At 38.8% G+C, this 20,127-nt stretch overlaps 4 protein-coding genes across 9 annotated transcripts; 2 read left to right on the forward strand and 2 right to left on the reverse strand.

Annotated features, from left to right (window-relative positions):
* Nucleotides 1–587: 587 nt before the first annotated feature.
* On the reverse strand, nt 588–19,956 carry LOC110834605 (uncharacterized). 5 transcript variants are annotated; one of them, XM_087350954.1, is made up of 7 exons: nt 19,903–19,956; nt 16,315–16,411; nt 5,273–5,367; nt 4,037–4,250; nt 3,285–3,379; nt 2,958–3,032; nt 588–2,574 (listed from the first exon to the last, which is right to left on the reverse strand). In XM_087350954.1, the coding sequence occupies exons 1-7, from the start codon at nt 19,939–19,941 to the stop codon at nt 2,449–2,451; spliced, it is 741 nt and encodes a 246-aa protein (XP_087207080.1). In that variant the 5' UTR covers nt 19,942–19,956; the 3' UTR covers nt 588–2,448. The 5 variants fall into 5 exon arrangements, with proteins under 5 accessions (XP_087207080.1, XP_087207079.1, XP_087207078.1 ...); XM_087350953.1 differs by having other exon boundaries at nt 3,261–3,379; XM_087350952.1 differs by having other exon boundaries at nt 3,220–3,379.
* Nucleotides 6,057–10,197, reverse strand: BORCS6 (BLOC-1 related complex subunit 6). Its single transcript, XM_022073953.2, has 2 exons — nt 9,921–10,197; nt 6,057–8,982 (listed from the first exon to the last, which is right to left on the reverse strand). Exon 2 carries the CDS (start codon nt 8,846–8,848, stop codon nt 7,910–7,912), a length of 939 nt encoding a protein of 312 aa, XP_021929645.1. The 5' UTR covers nt 8,849–8,982; nt 9,921–10,197; the 3' UTR covers nt 6,057–7,909.
* On the forward strand, nt 12,072–14,730 carry LOC110834606 (uncharacterized). Its single transcript, XM_022073959.2, has 2 exons — nt 12,072–12,219; nt 12,862–14,730. Exon 2 carries the CDS (start codon nt 12,862–12,864, stop codon nt 13,735–13,737), a length of 876 nt encoding a protein of 291 aa, XP_021929651.1. The 5' UTR covers nt 12,072–12,219; the 3' UTR covers nt 13,738–14,730.
* LOC110834607 (protein D2) lies at nt 14,892–17,688 on the forward strand. Of its 2 annotated transcripts, none has more exons than XM_022073961.2 (6): nt 14,892–15,016; nt 15,627–15,697; nt 16,438–16,558; nt 16,840–16,977; nt 17,098–17,173; nt 17,324–17,688. In XM_022073961.2, the coding sequence occupies exons 2-6, from the start codon at nt 15,638–15,640 to the stop codon at nt 17,463–17,465; spliced, it is 537 nt and encodes a 178-aa protein (XP_021929653.1). In that variant the 5' UTR covers nt 14,892–15,016; nt 15,627–15,637; the 3' UTR covers nt 17,466–17,688. The 2 variants fall into 2 exon arrangements, with proteins under 2 accessions (XP_021929653.1, XP_021929652.1); XM_022073960.2 differs by having other exon boundaries at nt 14,901–15,016; nt 15,566–15,697.
* Nucleotides 19,957–20,127: the final 171 nt, after the last annotated feature.

Consider the following 20,127-nt stretch of genomic DNA (forward strand, 5'->3'; position numbering starts at 1 on the left):
ACTGAGAGACCATTATCATCAGCACAACGTACATTATTTCAAAAACCTTTAATTAACCACGCTGTTAACTCCATACATAATGAATACAATTTGCATGAAAATTTCCCATTATATTTGTTAAAACTGCATCAGATCTCTCCAGATATCCAAATAATGCAGTGCTGTAACAGTAAATTCAGAACCCCTTAGAAAGAAGTTTTTAAAGCTGTGTATTTATAATGTTGGTTTCCTGAATATCAGATCGACCTACAACTTGAGTGCATGTAGATGTCACACAGTAAAGATAAAATTATTCTAAATAATTGTTACTAATGTAAATACTCCACTGAAATTATAAATAAATACAAGTCAAAAATATTTACATTTTTGACCAATCAAAGGAATCAGGGGAAATAGATATCTGGATATTTCATAATCCTGACCAGGACTGAGCGTTATGGAAAATAAAATTTCCAGAGGACTCTGACCCAGTCAGGGAGATGTTAATCCTAGAGCAGCACACCTTTGAGAATCAAATATAGCAGGCACTAGGCCACTAGACCCACTAGAAACAAGACTGATTCTATTAAATTCAACAAGAAACCAAGTTATTGTTTAGATTGTATTAAGGTTACAAAGATATAATACAACTTCAAAATTACAATTAACTCCACTGCACAAAATCTTGAGAAGCCATATTTATTTGAAAATGTATCTTAATATTAATTTTCCATCTATGCTTCTGTCCTCTGTGTGATTAAAATTTGGATTGTGGTCTTGCAGTTTGACAGCATTTGTAACGACATGCATCACTACATGGACTCATAATCCTGAAGACCACAACATGAATTATGAAACAACTATTCATGGAATTACAAACTGTTTGTATTAAAAATGTAAAAATTTTAATATGCAATTGGTAATCCACAAAATAAACACATGTGACCTCTAAACTATTATAACATTTCAAACATTAAAGTACACTAGATGAACACAATTTACATATGGACTGTTAGTAGCAATGAATTTAATTATAAATTTGGAAAAGTCCTTTTCACAGCCAAGAAATCTACTACAGCCTGAACATCTTTGCTGCCACATCAGTCAAGTTTACACAGACGTCAAAACCCAACTGAATGAACTGTCAGTCCCGGTTGCAGCCATGGCTACAGTACCGTAGTAAGCAATTGGAAACTGTAAGAAATACTAATTATAACTGCCATTCACTGTTTGGTGAGTATGCACATACATTTGTAGACAAATTAAATTGAAATGAATACAATATGTGCAAACATAAAATCTCCTTCCGCTTCCATGCACATACACATATTCACTTGTCCTACATCAATATATTTGTTGCATGCATATTCTTTGGATGTTTACATTTCTAACCGAATACTACAATGGTTGGACTCTCTCGACTATTTGCAAGTGTGACAGTGCAAAGGAAACGTTATTCATCAAAACAGAGAAATTCTTACCAAATCTGAACTATGACACTCTGTTGGTTCTGATGTAGACCAAATTTTAGTGATTTTAATGAAATTTTAAAGATTAGAGGAAAGAAAAGTCTTCTCTCATGACAGTTTTGGTAAACAAATTGTTTTTCTTCATATTTCAGCAATTACTCCAGATGTAACTGATTTATTATGTGGCAAGTTCATGACAAACAAATGGCTTCATCCAACCGCTTAAAGTTAAAGGCACACCAGATAAATACACTGAACAGTATGTTCACAACATGCATAAGAGAATTTCAGTAACAATAAAATGTACATTCAATCAAAATAGGCAAAAAGAAGTTTTGAACGTGAGAACATCATACGTTATTACTCGATAAATTACAGAGAAACATATGAAGCACTGTCAAACTTGATGAGAAATAATTGTCTGCTACTTCCTCAAAATACACAAATGGCTTTGACAATCACACGTAGGTTCGTAACATCCAGCAAACATCTACCGAAGTAAAAATAAGATTGGCATTACAGTCTACATGGAAACTAAAATTTGCTTGTGATTTTGATTTTTTTAATTATTCTGTTGAGCACAAGACCGAAAACAAAATGTTAATAAATTGTGAACATTAACTAATCCACTGCACTACACAGCAAAAAAATGGAATGGAGGGGGAGGGGTGGGGGGGGATAAGGTGGTAACAGTGATGATCCACTCGCACACTTCAATGCATTTTCAGACTAAGTATCAAGCACATACAACAGAGCAGAAATAAGGTACAACTATTTCTCACCAAACTTCACTGTGTATCATCATATGCCATTTATTACAATTCAGTTTCATTAAACCATCAGATACCGCATATGTTCAATACCTGTTGGTTTAGCAAAACTTGATTATTTGCGTGTGATATAACAGAACGGATTTAAATTTTAAAATATCATCAATTACAACTCCAATTACCACAACATGTCAGTCATGTAATCAAAGGGAACCGACACATAACAATTCCTACTTTTTCCGTTTAGGTGCCGGAGATTTATCTTTCTTTTCTTCAGCAGATTTCTTCCTTTTCTTTGGCTTTTCCACCACCTCCTCCTCCTCCTCCTCCTCTTCTTCTTCTTCTTCTTCTTCTTCCTAAATAGTGAGACAACATTAAAATTAATACAAACTTCCAATACTACCTATAAAACATTATAGAACAGCTGTCAGTTCATTTACTGCATTTTTCAACCGTATGATCCAAACCACCTCACCAGTATTTCTTACTACCTTCATGGATTAGACCACAGATCAGCATTTGTTGTTTCTAACCTTGACTGCCAAAATAGAAAAAAAAAACACCTGTCCTAATTGATACTGGATACCGCCCATAAGATTAACATCTGTATCTGACAATGAGAAGGGTACACTAAAGCAAGCACAGGCAACCGTATTGACGGTTCAAAGTACACTAATAAAAATCACAAACACCAACTACTCAGCTATGATTTAACAATTATTACATGGATTTATCATACCTGAATCTTTGCACTATCTCCAGTCTTTCGTTTCTTAGTCTCAGGGGGCGAAATATCCTGAACCGCTGGAGACCTCTGCATTAAAAATTTAACACGCAATTAACTTTAAAAAATGTTTCTACTGACAGCAGTAAATGCATGTAACATATTGACATGATCTTGATTTCTACCTACGGTTCATTCAACATTTAAAAGTCAAATGTACGAAGAAAATTTTTCCATTTTTGTTTCTATAAACTAGACAATAAAACTTTTTATGTACTTTGCACAAAGACCATAGAAAATGTAAGTTGAAATCCTCACATCCGTTGGACTCTCATTCCTTACATCTTCTTCTTCCTCATCATCTGCGTCATCCACATTTTCATCCTCTTCACAATCATCTTCTTCATCTGAGTCAGATTTATCAATTTTATGACTGTCTGCAACAGGCATATAAAGACTGGTCACACATCATGCACAGTGAATATTGCAGTAAAGTGACAGTGGAAGAAAATAATACCCGAAGACTGCAAAAAGTTCTACCAATTTAAAAGTAAGGAGACGAGAACAACGCATAAATCATAATAATTACATTCTTTAGAGAGTGCCTGAAAGTAGGTGAGACAATCATATACATCTGACACGAGTTTTTTTTTTTTTGTAGTGTTCTGTCTGACGACAGGTCCATATATTATGAACAGGATCCTTCCAACCTCTTCAGGTTGTGAGGGACCTGCTCATACATATATACATTCTTGGCAGAGATGATCAGAAGTGGTTTGCCATTGCCTTCTTCTGTGTGTGAGTGCAGTAATTGTTGGGATGCCACGGAGAAACCGGGGAAGTCCCCGGAGGAAAACTCCGTGATGCCTAGACCACGGCCTTGCCCAACACAAGTTATAAATTTGAGCACCACCGGGAATTGAACCCGGGACCCCAGGCTTACAAGGCTAGTGTTCTGACCGCTAGACCACCGTGGCATGACACGAGAATACAGACAATAAACTACAAAATATGGGCAATATGTTTGAAAGTTATGAGGGGAATAGACGCATGGGAATGATGATACCATCATGCCTTTGGGAACACTGACTTACCATACACGTGATTTCCATATAGATGCACTGGACCACTTCCCTTCAGTAGTGTGAATAGGATTGGCATGTCACTGAAACTGATGTTCGGGTTGCAGCACTCCAAGGAGCCCCGTCTCAGACATACGATAGGCATTACTCGCTTGCCCTTTCTACCAGTTACCTCAACCTGCACGATATTCTCCTCACCCTCCTTAGCCCCTTGCCCAAGGAAAACCTGAAACGGAAACAAGACGATTCAGAACGGAAAACTAAGTTTCGTACTCACACAAAATAATGACGCCTTTATAGTTTTAATTCGTGGGGCACAGGAAAGGCGCCAAACACATTGGATTCGAGCCCAACCGGTGCAGGTTTTTCACATACTTTTCCATTCTCTCATGTCTAAACATGTCACAATTTGCGAGTGTAATAAATACAATCCCCCGCACCACTATTTGGTGTCTTCTGCTTGCCATCACCCTTTTATCAGGAACTCTTGTGTCAGTAATGGCACGACCACTGCGAAGGTGAAAAGACACATCGAAGACACCGTAACTGGAAGCACTAGCACCAGTAATATGAGCATCACCTATCCCATTTAAGGATGTTTCTTCTGCAGCCGCTCAATTTAGGTCGACTAAAAGTGACAGAAGCCACACAAAAGGAGCCCTCCATTTCAAACATCATTCCCCTCAGCAGGCAGCCAGTAGCCCTGGGGAGCTGGCAGTATCAGCCAACCTCAGAAAGCTGAGAAGACAACTACAAGATCGTGCTATGCAAGATACTGTACTTCATCAGAGGTATGGGGCTGCCAACAGATTAAGTGAATGGGGATGTACAATACATCAAGAAATGCTTGCGGTGTAAGGGTCAGTTAGGTACTCACCGACTTACACATATTTCATTTAATTTTTGATTGACTACAATAATTTTTGACTTTTTCATTGGGCATGTCTCAGAGAATACTCCTCTGCTATCCCAGAATTGTCTTTGGTTATAAATTCTGTGCAAATTGGAGTATTTCAAGTAAACTTGGTAGATAAATACTGTACTCATTTCATGCAACAGAGTTATTTAATTTGCCTAAAATGTTCATAAAACTTAAAACAAAATAGTCTGTTCACAGACATGCTTACAAAGCAGCTTCTTTAACACACTGAATAGTATACTACATTTATTGTTATGATGCACCACAACCTTCCAAAATATTCGTAATCCTTAGAATTATCGTGAACCACTGTTTCAGTGAATACATACCTGCCTAAGAGTAAGATACTGATTCTTACTCAGAGCTTCTCTGTTCAGATCCAACTCCCATGATCCTCTTTGACTTGTGCTAGACAGGGTAATTCCTGAACACACAACAAACTTAATCTTCACAAAAATGTAATTTCTGAAGAAAATATGGCCATGCCAAGCAATTCAATTTTTTATCATAAAAAAGGGTATTGATATAAATGCAATATAAACACAAAATAAAGGACTCATTAAGTATTATGTATGACCACTAGAAAAGAAATTATTTTCAGAAAGATATGCTGTTGGCCAAACTACCTGCAAACTGTGGATAATATGGCCAACCAAAATCCTCCTTTTAAGAACATGTAAATTAAAATACAAATGCAAAGAATTAAGACATAAAGTTTTAAAATATTATCAAAATTTTGTTTTTAAAATGAAAGCAACAAAAAGACAACTTATCTTTTGTTTAAAAGTCAATGATACCTAATTGCATAATTCTTTTGAGTTCATCAAAATAATCTTTGACAACGAATGGTTCAACTACTACCTGGGATTTATTTATATATGAACTGCTACAAATTGCCAGCCTCTGAATGGGCCGTGACACTGAAAAGGCAGCATTTCTCAAAACACGTGGACATCAGATCGCAAGGGAGGGAGAGAAGGATGTGAGGCATCATTGCACAGCAAGTACAGATTACCCAGACCAATTATTATGCAAAAAAAATTTGATACAGTGGCAGACTAATAAACTATTATTTCTGGTATGGCAAGGAAATTAGGTTGTTTCTTCAAAACATTCATAATTCATATTTTTTATTGTGTTCTTTATGTCAGCTGAAATAAAACAGTGAGACTATTTATTTTGAAGAGAATATATAATGAAAATCTGATTATGTGCGCCAACAAATAGCAAACTTGATGAAACAGGAATTATACTTCATATCACTGGAAACTTATGCAAATTCTTCTGTTGAAACACAGTAACCGTACGTGTTTGTGTGGGTAACCACACACAAACTGTGAAGCTGACAAATATACTCATACCATCGTAGTAAGGAATAAATGACAGCAGAATTTTTGTTTCATTTTAAATAAGACACTTCTGAAATATATCTGTATTTATATTATATAAACAACCATCCAATGCAAGTAGATATTCTTCTGTTGTCAACGAAACTAGTTCTGAATGTCATGTACACAATTTTAACCAAATAACAATGAATAATGTTAATATTTTATATTGTTAAGATTAATTTATTACAACAGTGAACATAACACCTGTTAAAGAGTTGTACATGGAACTATTGCGGGTGATGAAATTCAGTCCAAATATTTCTATTAATTTAAATCAAATTCAGATCCCATCAGTTTTCACGCATTCCACATCGGAACACACGGTACTGCATTATCTTACAGAATTTTACTTCAAACTTTGCTGTATACAGAATCATACCTTTAGTAAAAAACTATAATATTTACAGATACTAAACAACTTATCAGAACACCAACAGCACCTACTCAGTAGATGTACCAGCGAACCACGCACTGGCAGACACAATATTACACATGGCATCTTGGCACACGGCATGAGACCTGGTCCCGTGCTCACAAAAGCTGATATCATTTGAGCATGTACAGAGAAATTCTGGAGGCACTGTGAACTGCAATTTTACAGTCCATCTTCACGCAATTACCTATTGATGATAAGATCTACATGTATTTTCAGTATCACAATGCAGTCAAAGAAAAATACTATGAACTGTCCTCTATGAAGGAGGGAAACAAGCAGCTCAGAATCCTACTTGGAGAATCACATAAAAACTTAACGTCAGGTAATGTTTTATTTTCATCATCTTCCTATTGGCACAGCAATCCACAGCAGTGGTAAGATGAGCTGCTCTTTTATCCTCAGATGTGTTAAAATGACAACATCTGAATTAGTGTAAGACACTTCAGTTTACAATTTTCACAGGAATTTAAGTTAACACATGAGCGTTATTCACAGTCTGTACACTTAAATGGGCTGTCAGGGCATTAAAGGCCTTAAAATATAACGCAAGTTAATTTAATAATTTCTTCTTTATGAAAGGACTAATTAAGAAGCAGACTGTCCGCATCTCTTGGACATCTCAATCCTCAGTTACCACACAAAAACATAATTTTAAAAAATAATATACGTAAATGTACTCAGCAGTATGCACCTTAATCAGCACTCTAATCATCTGTCCCTTCGACCTGTAACGCTTATGACAAGAAACAATGCATTTACTCTGCTCTATAATTAATACAAGAGAACAAATTTACAATACAGTGACCAAGTTTACTTGCTGCTGATCATTTGTGCTGCATTCAGTTCCTTGACCATCCTGTGTCTGAAATTTAACTTGTGAAATTTAGTACCACAAGCCCTAACCCAAACCAAACTAATGCAACTGGTCATCATGCCAATAAACATAAAGCAATTAAGGAAAGACTCTTAGTGAATAAACAGCCATAAATTAAGTCTTATGCAGAAAACTAGTCTGCAAGGTTACTTACAAAGATATTTAAAGCTATAGGACCTTTCTCACACACAAAAAAATTTCAATAAATTTAACCTACAAGGTAACTTAGTTTAGATTAACATACTTTATTTATTTATTTATTTACTCAAATGTTCATCGCATTTTCAAACAGATCAAGCAGTCGCTTTATACCCTTGATTTGCTCTGCTAGTTTGTATATTGGCTTCATCGATTTGCTCAACTCCTCACACTTTGCCATAAGTTGATACATGGACTTTATATTGGAATCTACAGCATCACAAGTCTTACAAACTGCATCACGGTACACTTCCAGGCACTCCACTGTGAGGGCCGACACACTCCGGAGGATACCGGCCAGGTTTTCTGTCAGTGTGTCCACAGATGTAGCAACTCTACGCACCTCTATTTCCAAATCGTTTAAAACATTTGGATCTATGACTGGTAACTGCGGCATCAGTGCTTGCCTGTACAAACATGGTGTTGAAATCCGGGACCCAGGAAATGGAGGAGTATCTCCTTTCTTTGTCACAGGACTTGACAATTTTATTTTTGTTTCCAAGTCTTCCGCTACAAACAGAACCATATCACCTTCCTTCGTAACTGTTCCTTCCAGGCACAAGTCATCCATTGGCTGGTGAAATGGGTTAGCGTCAATACTGCTGTCAGAGTAACGGTTAGATCTTCGAAGGTCTAGTTTATCTGGTCTCTTACTATCGCCATCTTGAACAGATTCTTGTAACTTAAGGCTCTTTTCAACAGCACCTTTCTTACAAGTGAAGTCCAAATCCGATAATCCAGGTGAAGCTGCCAAAGACCGGTTTTCAGAAACGGAAATATCTGGTGGTGAATTCTGAGAATCGAATGATATTTCAGAATACGAAGCTGTCATTTCATGAAGTCTTTCGTCGTACATGTCAATAGTTGACACACAATCATTACGAGGAGACAAATGTTCCAATTTATTGGATAATTCTGTTGCAAATTCCTGATTAAACGTTTCGAATTCGTTTTCAAACGGCGAAGATTCATCCGACTTGTTTTTCACATCACCCATGTCCGCCATATTGTAACTTCAATCGGCAATTTTCAATCCCTACCGCTAGAATTCGTTCTGATGCACAAAGGATATCCTGCAGGCCGCCATATATAACAGTGAAATTGGAAAATGCGCTGGCAAATATTTTCTCAACTGAAACACTGCAAATTTGAGAAAATCGAATATATAAATCATCAAAGAGCCATCTTATGACTCATCTCATTTCAGGAATCAAAATATTTCCCCCCCTAGACACCGCAAAAAAACAGCCGTTTTATAAAATGATACGACTCAGCCTGCAAGTTACATGTGATAACAAATTATTTAGTGCTGATAAAATGCAATGGACGTCTGAACTCACATGTGTGCAAATATCCAAAAAGTTCCCAGCATAACTGTTACGGAAGACTCAATCAAAACAAAATACCAGCACAAACAAATCAAATGCACAATACATTCTCGACTTATCGATATCTTGAAACGATTAATAACTGCCAGTTCGACATAAAAGCACGAGGAAGTTGTCACACGTACTAAGACACTCACTCCGTACCTGATCGAAACTAAAACCTACGGAAAGAATAAAACTTGCCAAGATTCGAACACCCCCTACGGCCAGTCCAAAGTTCAGATTTTTAGGATTAAAATTACGTGCTCAAAATGAAAAACTACGATTGCACGTTGATTCTTGGTCTATTCACCGAAAGTACCTGAACTTATGGTGTAATAGGGCCCACACGTGCAGCGTCGAATGAGGCAGTATGTAAATATTTGTGAGATGGTAGCGGGTAGCGTCAGGACCCTACCCCGAAATTTGCCTGAACAGACTTCCGAAAATCATGAACACATCAAACAGTACACGTGGTCTTCTGGCGAAGTTATGGTCCGCTGAGTGTTACTTTGGACAATTTTACTTCAGAGCTCCAACTATAGATTTTCGCTGAAATAATAAAAATAAGTTCACACGCCGATCTGGCATCCACGTAACGAACACGACTAATTAGTAATTACTTTCCGAAGCGAAATGGGTTGGCTGGCGGACTTTATAATTAGTAAGGAGCTTTGCAATACAGAAAAATAACGATCCACTAAAACTCACCCCAAAACATGTATTCAACCATTCTTGAAGCCTCGATGAAGACGACTGAGCACAGCGACAACGCTGCCGGAGGACAAAGCAGAAAATACCGTCGAAGAGCAGTCACAGGACGACAAGAACAAACCCCACTGCACTTAATCAGTGGCGGCTCCCGCCTCTCGAAACGAAACCGTTCAATTGGAGCTCAGATTCCGGCGTCAGTGGTGGAGATTTTTAGTTTTAAGTTAGGTTACCGCATCTTGAACTGCACCCTACATGTTTATAACAAAACATGGGCGAATTTTAGTTATTTTAAGAAAAGAATCAAAGTAAATTAGAACGTTTTAAAAAACATGTGAATTGCAATGTGACAGTTAGAATTAAAAAAGAACACACGTACATAAGCAAATACGATCAACACCATGAACAGCTGAGATAACCGGTTCGAGAAGGTGGCGCGGTTACGAGGCAAAAGCGATGAATCGATAAAATCCATTTCTAATCCGCAGAGAATTCGTTTAAGTGAACGTCACAGAATCTGCTTCACCTCACATCGCCTACGAGCCATTTTCTGCCAATGAAATCTACAGAGGCGGTGCACTGTTGTATTTTTTGTTAAGGAAGACCAAATTTACGACAAAATTAATATTTTACACTATTGTAAAGTACAGGTTTTGCGAGTGCTATTTACCTTGAAACCAAACCATCTGCCTTAATTATACTAAGCTCATGCAAAACCTTCTCAGGTTATCTTAATAAGTTTATAAATAATCCACCTTAAAATATCTATTTTTATCCTAAATCAAAGTTTTTAATGCGTGATGACATAAATATAGACAGGAACCAGTAAAGTAAAGCTGTCCCACTATACGCCATGTTCTCTCTTGAGGGGGGAGAGGTTGTGTAGACCATCTCAATGAAAACAACAGTCCCTACGCACAGAAACAAATCTTCTGATACTTGAACGTGCATCTGCCGCGTGTTGAACCCGTTTCTGTTACTTGTCTGTCCTGTTCCGTTCTTACCCTACTCTCCCGTACGCAGAAAGAATTTGTACTCGCCGTGCTGCGTCGGCAACTTCTCCGACAAGCCCGTAATGCATGTAGCCTAAACAGATTGATACAGGGATCACGCTGTGACCGCTGGCAAGACGCTTTCGTAACAAAAGTAGGTACATCAATGTACTTTATCCTTCTATATAAGTGGCTTGTGTCAAACAACACCTGGTTTATCCCTACACGCAGACAATTGGCAACTACTTACAAGTCTATTCGGTCTTCTAGGTAGGGACATCGTGTAGGTGGTTATCAACGTTAAGCAACGTATCGCCTCCATCTTAAGGGTTCCTTCAAAACTAAAGACCAAAATCAAGGGAAACGTAATCAGAGAGTCGATTAGCGCGCATACGAACATTTCACCGTCATAAAGACTTAATCACTTACCTTACGTATTGTATTGCTGCCCGTAATAAAACCATTTGAAACCCGAAGCTCGTCTGAATTACATTTAAGAATTCGGTCCGTACCGCGAAGAAAACACCACACTTCACCATTTTAAAGATAAACTCGTTAACGCTGTTTAAGGAAATAATCGTGAAAATAACGAACTCTCTGGCCATTATCCATAGACTTGATTTTTGTTAAAAAAAAATACGACGTTTCGGAGACTGGGCTCTTTTTGTCCTGCAGCCCTCGACAAACATGAATAGCGAATGTAAGTTAGTCGACCCCTGAGTTATTTTTATTGTTGTTATAGGGCTGATATAATGAAATCTGAAAGCTGGAATGAGACATAATCAAAATTTCTGCAATGTCTATTATACAATCTCAAGTTTGTTGAAAACGCTATTTCGAATGCTGACCTCTGCTTTTGATAATGGAAGTTATCTACCAAAGAAGATTTCTTATCATCTCATTTTTCGATAACAAGGATTGCAGAACAGCAACCTTGGAAACTTGCGGTAATATTTGCATTATCTCCGTCACCCATTCTACAGCCTCACGAAGATCACACCACCTGAACCACTACAAAACATGCGTGTTACATGCCCGACCCATCTCGTCCTCCCTGTTTTCAAGCCCCAGAGTGAAAAATTACGTAACTCTTCAAGCATTTTCTCTTTCAGCCCTCATGTCTCGTCATAGCCTTGTCCTTCCGTTCGAGTGCCGAATCGCCTGTGTCCGTTGCATTCGGCAAACCATAAACGTCACCGCTTATCAGCCACGACGTGGCAGACCCGTTCACCGGGACTGCCACGACCAGTCGATTTTCGCGAGCCACCGGAGACGGATCGCCCTGGAGCGCGGAAGTCTCAGCAAACGTACGTATTAAGAGACAGGAATATTGAAATTAATTGGCAAATATTTTCAATAGACCAATCACTGATCGTCGCGGCTTTCCTTTGAAATATCCAGTTTACTCCTTCATTTGTTCGTAATTTCCACTAACGAAGTTAAATTTTTACAAATATGATCGCTTCGCACTGTCTTCACGTCTGTAAGAGCACAGACCGAAAGGAAATATTTAAAAAGAACATAAGATACGAAGGAATTTCAGGGTCACTCCCACCTCGAGATACCTCTTTTGGACACGACACTTCGCAAATTCCAAGCACCTCCGTCCTCACAGGAGAATTATTACACAATAAAATAATATTTATGGTTCGACATTTTGTTTTCTGAATTACAACGTGTAAACATTCACCCAGATGTCATTAGTTGCCAGAAATATCAGGACATGTCACCAGATAAGGAGGCCTTGATTAAATATGGCAACTGGGTGCATAAAAATATTTCGCATGCAAAAGAACCTCGCATGTTAGTTAGACGTTTCGCATCTGTCTCTTGTAAGCACTTAAGTTCTATTGTGCCATCCTAGGACTCGCCTTTCAGAGCCTGAGAAAAACCTGGAAATAACCAGTTTCTAACCACGCTTATAATTGCTCAAATCCCTTTTGTCGTAGATGTGGACCGAGGAGGGCGTTGAACACTGGAACCCTACCAGCGAGAATTTCTTGTGGTTACTGTCCTGGTTCATCGGGACGCTGGGCAATGCCGACATCCTTGCCACGTTCATTCGAAACAGAGACACCACTGACGCTTGTCTCATCAACCTGATCGCCGGAAACATCCTTGCGATTCTTTGCTTACCAATCAACTACCTGCATCATTTCTACCTTGACTTCGGACTGGGGTTTCCCATGGAAGACGCCTTCCTGATGTCACGTAACATCGCAACGGGCGTACAACTTTTCTCGATGGTCGTCTACAGCGCGCTAAAGTTTTCCAACGTGAAATCATCCGACAATTACGAAGCGATCAACATTCTTCCAGACTTGATCCCCACGGCACTTTCGACCAGACATGAGCGCGGTCGATGCGTTACAGCCACTCGTCAGACGTCTGTAATATGGGGGCTGGCTGTACTTTGTTCCCTCCTCACAGCATTTACATCAGAAGCGTCGGATTACATCTACGTCGATGATGTGTTTGTAGACGACAACGCCAAACTTAGAACGATATTTCACTGCGTGACATTTTGCATAATCCCGCAGATTCTCATCGTATGTCTGTGTGTACTGACCGCACTTCGAAGGCGTGACGTCGCTGACAAGACGGAAGATGACGGCGAACTTATGTTCTGGCTGACCTGTGCCATCCTGATCAACTACGTCCCCTTTAACACCTGGATCCTGTGTTCCTGGTCACAAGGAAGACTCCTCACAGTGGCAGCCGTCGATTTCTTAACATACTTTCCACTGTACTCCACTGCCTGTTGGACTCCTCCCGTCGTATACTTTTTCAAGAAAGCTCCAAAGAAGCAGTTGGCCGCCGTGTGACATTTAGGCCTCTCTCCTCGTTGGGTGCCCAGAATTTATTAAATCGCTTCTGAGAATAAACCAATGGCTGCACGGGACCTGTGATGTTTCAGCTTATGTACATATGGCGGCAGTACGTTCTTCCGAAACGTCCGTATCCACGTCGACATAGTGACTGGGAATTTCTGTTAGCGTGAATTATTACCACTGTGATGATTCTGTAATCCAGATTCTTTCAATTCACATCACAACCATCGTTGACTCCATGTTTTGTTTTCATTTCCCCAGCTGACATGATGTCCTCAACATTTTCCTTGCTGCAAACGAAAGATAGGTTTCCGATGTCAGTATTTTCCACCCTGAAATACTTTGGCCTTACGAGCATATCGGCTGAACAAAAATTTGAAGTTACAGTGCAGTCACGTGTTTTGTGATTTTGTTAACAATGCGAAAGCCGTCGATGTTTTCCTTCGGAGTGTGGACTTGTAGGCCGAGTACACACAGCCTCCAGCCCTCAACTTGAACGATGTTCTTTCTGAAACGCTGGTGCCTAACCACAAGACAATGGTTAAAACTGCCCGATATCAAATTCCACCCCCACACACAGCGTCCATTTTAATTACGTCATGAAACAATCGTGGTACAGAACGGTCTCCGTGATATACTCCGTTTCCATGGGAAATAAGTTAGGCCTAGTAGCATCATATTTGTCTCCATGGTTACGTTATCCAGACTGAATAATTTCCCCTTTGGACGTAACCAGTCTGAAACCTTAGGAGTGTACTTAGTAAGGATCACCACTCTACAGTGGGGAAATGCTATATTTTACGGGGTCTGGTTTCTCGTACGTGAATGAATGTTAGATTAAGTTGCTGATAGCAAATTTAAGCTTCATCCTCAACTCTTGCTGCTAGTAAACTGTGTCAGTACAATGAGTTTATTAACAATATGGACAAAGAACGGCATTGAAATCCTTGAACCAGAAGAATTAAATAAGAACAGTACAGGCTCTTACGTCACTGTCTTTGGTTTCTGTGGTCTTCCTCAGTCTCACGACACCTTTCACATACTTTCCAGTTCATTTTTCCGCTATAATAAATCATTAAATGAACCATAAATGTATAATTAAACAAATAACGTCCTTTGGTTAATCTCGCTGGTTTCCTAGCGATGATTTAGTTTTGCGCGTTGGCATCACTGTTCGCGCTTCGTGGAAGCTTCCGGCGAAGACGCGCTGTGTTTTCGAGGACGACTGTATCGGTTACGCACTGAAAGTTGTAATCGTCAAATTGGGAAGGCGGTAAGCAAAGTCAAGTTATTCTTCATGTATGAAGAGGTGTAAGGTATTAGGGGGAATCATTGATAGACGTTAGTTTATAGCAAATCTTCTCCCTTGTGATGTATTTTTTGTTTGCCGGTAATTAGGAGCCAAGGCTATTACTGTACCAAAGGAGGCTACCAAGGTCAGGCGGGGGAGGAGCCTCTCTCGAATAATTTGTTTTGAAGGAAATTAAAAATATATTTTAAGGTGGCGAATCCTGCGTCGTGAATACTGATAAGGGGGAATAATTTAATCTTTAGATATTTCACAACTTTTTTTTTCAGACACCTCCATTCTGATTCATAGAAACGTATTTTATAATGTAATAATTTGCCATGGTACTGATTGCAGTTTTGTGTACGTTATTGTTACGTTTTTAAATGCTCGTTTCTGTATATTAAAATGCCATGGTACATCCAATATATTAATACTATCCAATAATGACTTTGCTAATGATAAGTATCTTACTATGTCTTAGAATGGCATGGTTTATCGAACAATTAATGCACTTATTTACATTTGGGTAAGGTTACGACAATGATTGCAAGAAGGCCTATACTGAACATCTTATCTCGCCTACTGTCCACAGTTCCAAAAACCATGGAAAAAAACGGTGTTGTTCCTGATGTAATTGACACAGCTCCAAGCGCAAAACTTGAGGTAAGAATGAAAATTTGCCAGTGTTACAATTGATTCTAATTGCATTTGCAATTTAGGCCATGTAAATGCTTTCAAATCAGTTGATGTTTGCTGAGGAAGGATTTTTTTTTGGGGGGGGGGGGTGGGGGGGTTTAATGAAATATGCACTTATCGTACCCAGCCTTTATACTGAATGGCTAGCCCAGCAAATAAATGAACTGATAAAGAAATTTTAAGGCTGCGTTACTTCAGTTTTTTAAGAGTAACTTTAATAAACTAGCAAGCTAAACCAATAAAATAGACTTGGTGTTTATATGTGGCACTGTAGGATAAGTTCACATTTAACTTTCTCCAGTTACATCCTCAAAGCGACATAAATGAACATTTTTAAACATCACCGACCTGGTCGTTAGAATACAAGTTCATCCGGACATGGTTTGTATTAATGCTACCGACATTGAAAATATACAAACCATAAGAAGCAGTCAAACGTTAATATCAGTAAGGCAGTGATCAGTATCGTACATAAATGCAGTGTGATGAATCGTCTAATGTCACAAACCTTTACAGAACCATAGGTCTAACGCCACGGAGCGGAGTCCCTCGGAAGCTGATAGTCGCCGTCTGATGTTCATTACCTTGTTCACAAAGACCCCAGCACTGGATTAAGATGGTTTTAACATCCTCCGCTCTCTCCCAAGTTCCAAATTCCACACTGGTTTCTTCACTCGCCACCTACGCAAAAACAAAATATGTTTCAGGTGTCTTATGGATCGGAAAAGGTTGATGATGGGAATGAACTGACACCAACGAAGGTGAAGGATCCACCCACTGTCAACTGGGGTGCTGATGATGGCTCCTACTATCTACTGTGCATGACAGGTACACGAGTGGCTCTTGGCGACCCTGCTCTGATATCCCACCTTCTCTGCTCAGTCCCGAGTTATGTGGTGGTTTCTTTTTCGGAATACAGTAATTTTAAACCAATTTGATCTATTTCATTGTTATGGTTTGTTTTATGTAGTACATGGGGACTGGCTGTATTAATTATAATACCGCAACCATGGCGAGCAAAGTTGCACGTTCTGTCATCGAGGTTTTACGAGGAATGAATTCTGATTGAATGTTTTAGTGCATTTAGGTTGTACCGTTTGAATTGCCAGATCCTGATGCTCCGAGCCGCAAGGACCCGAAGTTTCGAGAATGGCATCACTGGCTGGTAGGAAATATTCCTGGCAACGATGTGTCGCAGGGTGAAACTCTTTCTGAGTACGTGGGTTCTGGGCCTCCGAAGGGCACAGGTATGTGAACGTAATCCAGGTAATAAGGTAACGACACCAAGCTTGTATTCTGCCAGTTTTGTTTGTGTGCTTGTAATTGTCCCTCTACCTCCAAGCTTAATTTTGCCTAAATAATTTCAGGTCTCCATCGCTACGTCTTTCTGGTATACAAGCAGCCTGGAAAAATTACGTATGACGAGCCCCGTCTGACCAACAGGTAAATGATTATATGGAAATTGTTAGGTTTATTTCAGCCCACAAGATTTCGATGCCAGGAAGGAACCGTGGCATTTCAATTTAGAAAAAAAATACATGTTTTTTTTATTTTTTCTTATGTCGTATTATCAAAATATTATCTTATTTGCAGATCGGGAGATAACCGAGGAAAGTTCTCCGTCAGGGACTTTGCCAAAAAACACAATTTGGGAAATCCCATTGCTGGTAACTTCTACCAGGCTCAGTGGGACGATTACGTCCCCAAACTTTACGAACAGCTCGATGGCAAGTAAACAAGCTCAAGACTGCAGAAGCCAGAATATATATTCGTCTTTCAAAATGACATTGCCAGGTGGCAGCCATATCTGTATATTGTAAATTAACGCAGTTGGTGTCGAATTATCTTTAGACGCTGGTTTTGAATTTGGGAAACTTTAATTTCTTTCTTTGTACACTGTTTTGTCAGCACATGTAAAGTGCACATTTTCTGTACAATAAAGGTTGCAAGCAACATAACACCTTTAGTCTTACCATAATATTGCAATGTTACATACTCGAGTAAGATTTTAAGATTTCCTGGCAAAAGAAATAAAATGACTCTTCTGGGATGTTGCGTCAAGTAGTCTCATAGAAGCCGACTGATATTTCAGATGTACGTGCTGCCTCCATCATCAGCATGATGGAGGCAATAAGCACCTTTGAAACGTCAGCTTCCGAGACTACTGGACACATCCCAGAAGACGGTCAATCTTCGTGTCTGCTTCCGTGACAACCTGAAATCTCACAGAAGATTTTAAGGTACAGAATCTTCTACAAGTAAGTGCCTTGTAACATCTAAAATTGTCTTATTTCGTCTCTTCATAAACCTAGGTATTTTTCTGAGCACCTTGTTTTAAAACAAGCCAGACCACAAACATACAGAAGAAAGAACAAAATTGTTACCCCAGAGGAAAATGGAGCGGTAACAAGTTTTTCGCCTTAATAAGGATTTCCTTTACTTTACCGATTTCTTCATGAATCTCATTTCTCTTCATGTGGTCATGTTAATGTCAGATATTTATAAACTTTGCACTGACTTTAAGACGTCCATTGGTTTCTGCTTTTGAAAGGTATAGTCTGGTAGGGGCAAACTTTTTATCAGACTACATAGTGCAACATCCCTGAAATAATTATCAAACTCAACTGCTGTGAGAACCTGAAATCTCACCAATTTAATGGGAAATAGTATATTTAAGCAGCACTCACTTCCTGTTAATAAAATTTTGTTCTATGCTGTAATTCCTGATATTTATCAAAGAACAAACATCTGTTAGAAAGAGGGATGCCTAATCATTGATAAAATATTTGCAGAATACTTTAAAGTACAAAGGTCAAATGTATGACAAAACTTTACAAGATCAGCCATTTGTGATTATGCTAAATTGTGGCAACTTTTATTAAGTTTTGCTTTATATCTTTCTATGCAGTATTACTGTGGCACTACCGCTACTTACCTCCGGTGTTGACTAATCATATAGCATCGTAAAAAAAAACAGGTACGCTTCCGAACTTCCTTTGGTACAAACAACATATCAGCAGGTTTTCTCAAGCTAGGTTCCTAGCCTTTCACTTAAGAAGCTCTCAACAACAATAACATTTCATTTGAAATGTATCCATATTTAATACATAGTTTTATTATGTATCACCTCCCCAAAAAATGTTGGCTTGATATTTACTCACCATCTGTAGGAAACGCAGTACGAATACAACCCTCAGACCTATTTCTCTAACCTGTGCACTATCACTTAAAACTCAAAAGCACACATAATGAACAGGCGACAAAACTGTCGACGTCTTGATAATCCTCAATTATACGCCATATCAAGGAACATTATGAACTAATAAGCGATAGAATGTATCGGCGATATAACTGAAATAGAATACACATGTGTAATTGAAAGATCGCCGTCTTCTAGGTTGCAGCGCCGTGTACAACCTCGAAGACAGCCATCTTCGCAATCGTCGTCGTAAAATCCTACTTAATAAACATTTATCCTAAATACGAGTCACACTTCGCCCTGCAGCCAATAAGACACGAATTAAATACAGGGTAGAAAAACTGTCGAAGTTTTTATCGAACTTTCTTTGATCATTTCTCGAGTATGCTACAAAAGCTCGATCCTCACCCAAATTTTCAATCGAAAATCGACCAATGCCTCTTAAACTTCACGCAAAAGTGGCACAAGTAATTGAGCTTTTGGTTACAATGGGCTAACACAAAGTTCTCTCTCTAGACAAGGCACCACACCACAAAAGCATTGGGGGGAGTACAGGTGATGTTCCATTCATTCTTAACCTACATGAATGAGGATCCAGATTCTCCCTTCAGCTGCTTTACTTCTAGGGAAAGGAGCCATTTCAACAATCTTGCTGTTGAATAACCATCCACAAATTAGGCACAATGAAGTGAAAAGTAGGTAAAATTTAAGTTACATTTTTGGAGACAAAGCTGTCAAATCTATGTAAAAACAGGCCATAATCTGGTGTAAAACAAAAGTTCAAAAAACACAATAAAACAATCCAATCTGTAATACAACTTCCTTGCCTAATCCTAATTCAGTATTTAATTATCATCTTAAATATACGACCCAAAACAATTAGCTTGACAAGCAGAATAAACATTAACCAAACAATAGTTTAATTTAAAAAAGGAAAATAATGTACTTCAGATACAAACAGTAATTCACTTACCGTGCTGACATCACACAGATGCAATGTACCTGACTTCATGATCAAGTTCAAACTGCGGAAGAAAGCAACTGATGTAGACACGTTCACTTCGAAAGGTGACCGAGCGACACAACACCTGTGATGGCGATTATCGCCTTAACTCTTGATACTGGTGATCTTCCAGCAATGGCCACTTTACTATTACTGAAAGAGACCCAGGACACAACTGACAGATTGATGGGCAAT

Source organism: Zootermopsis nevadensis, unplaced genomic scaffold, assembly GCF_977971745.1.
Source record: "Zootermopsis nevadensis isolate Lab colony 2312 unplaced genomic scaffold, Znev_1.0 Znev_ptg000017l, whole genome shotgun sequence".
NCBI classification, from domain to species: Eukaryota; Metazoa; Arthropoda; class Insecta; order Blattodea; family Termopsidae; genus Zootermopsis; species Zootermopsis nevadensis.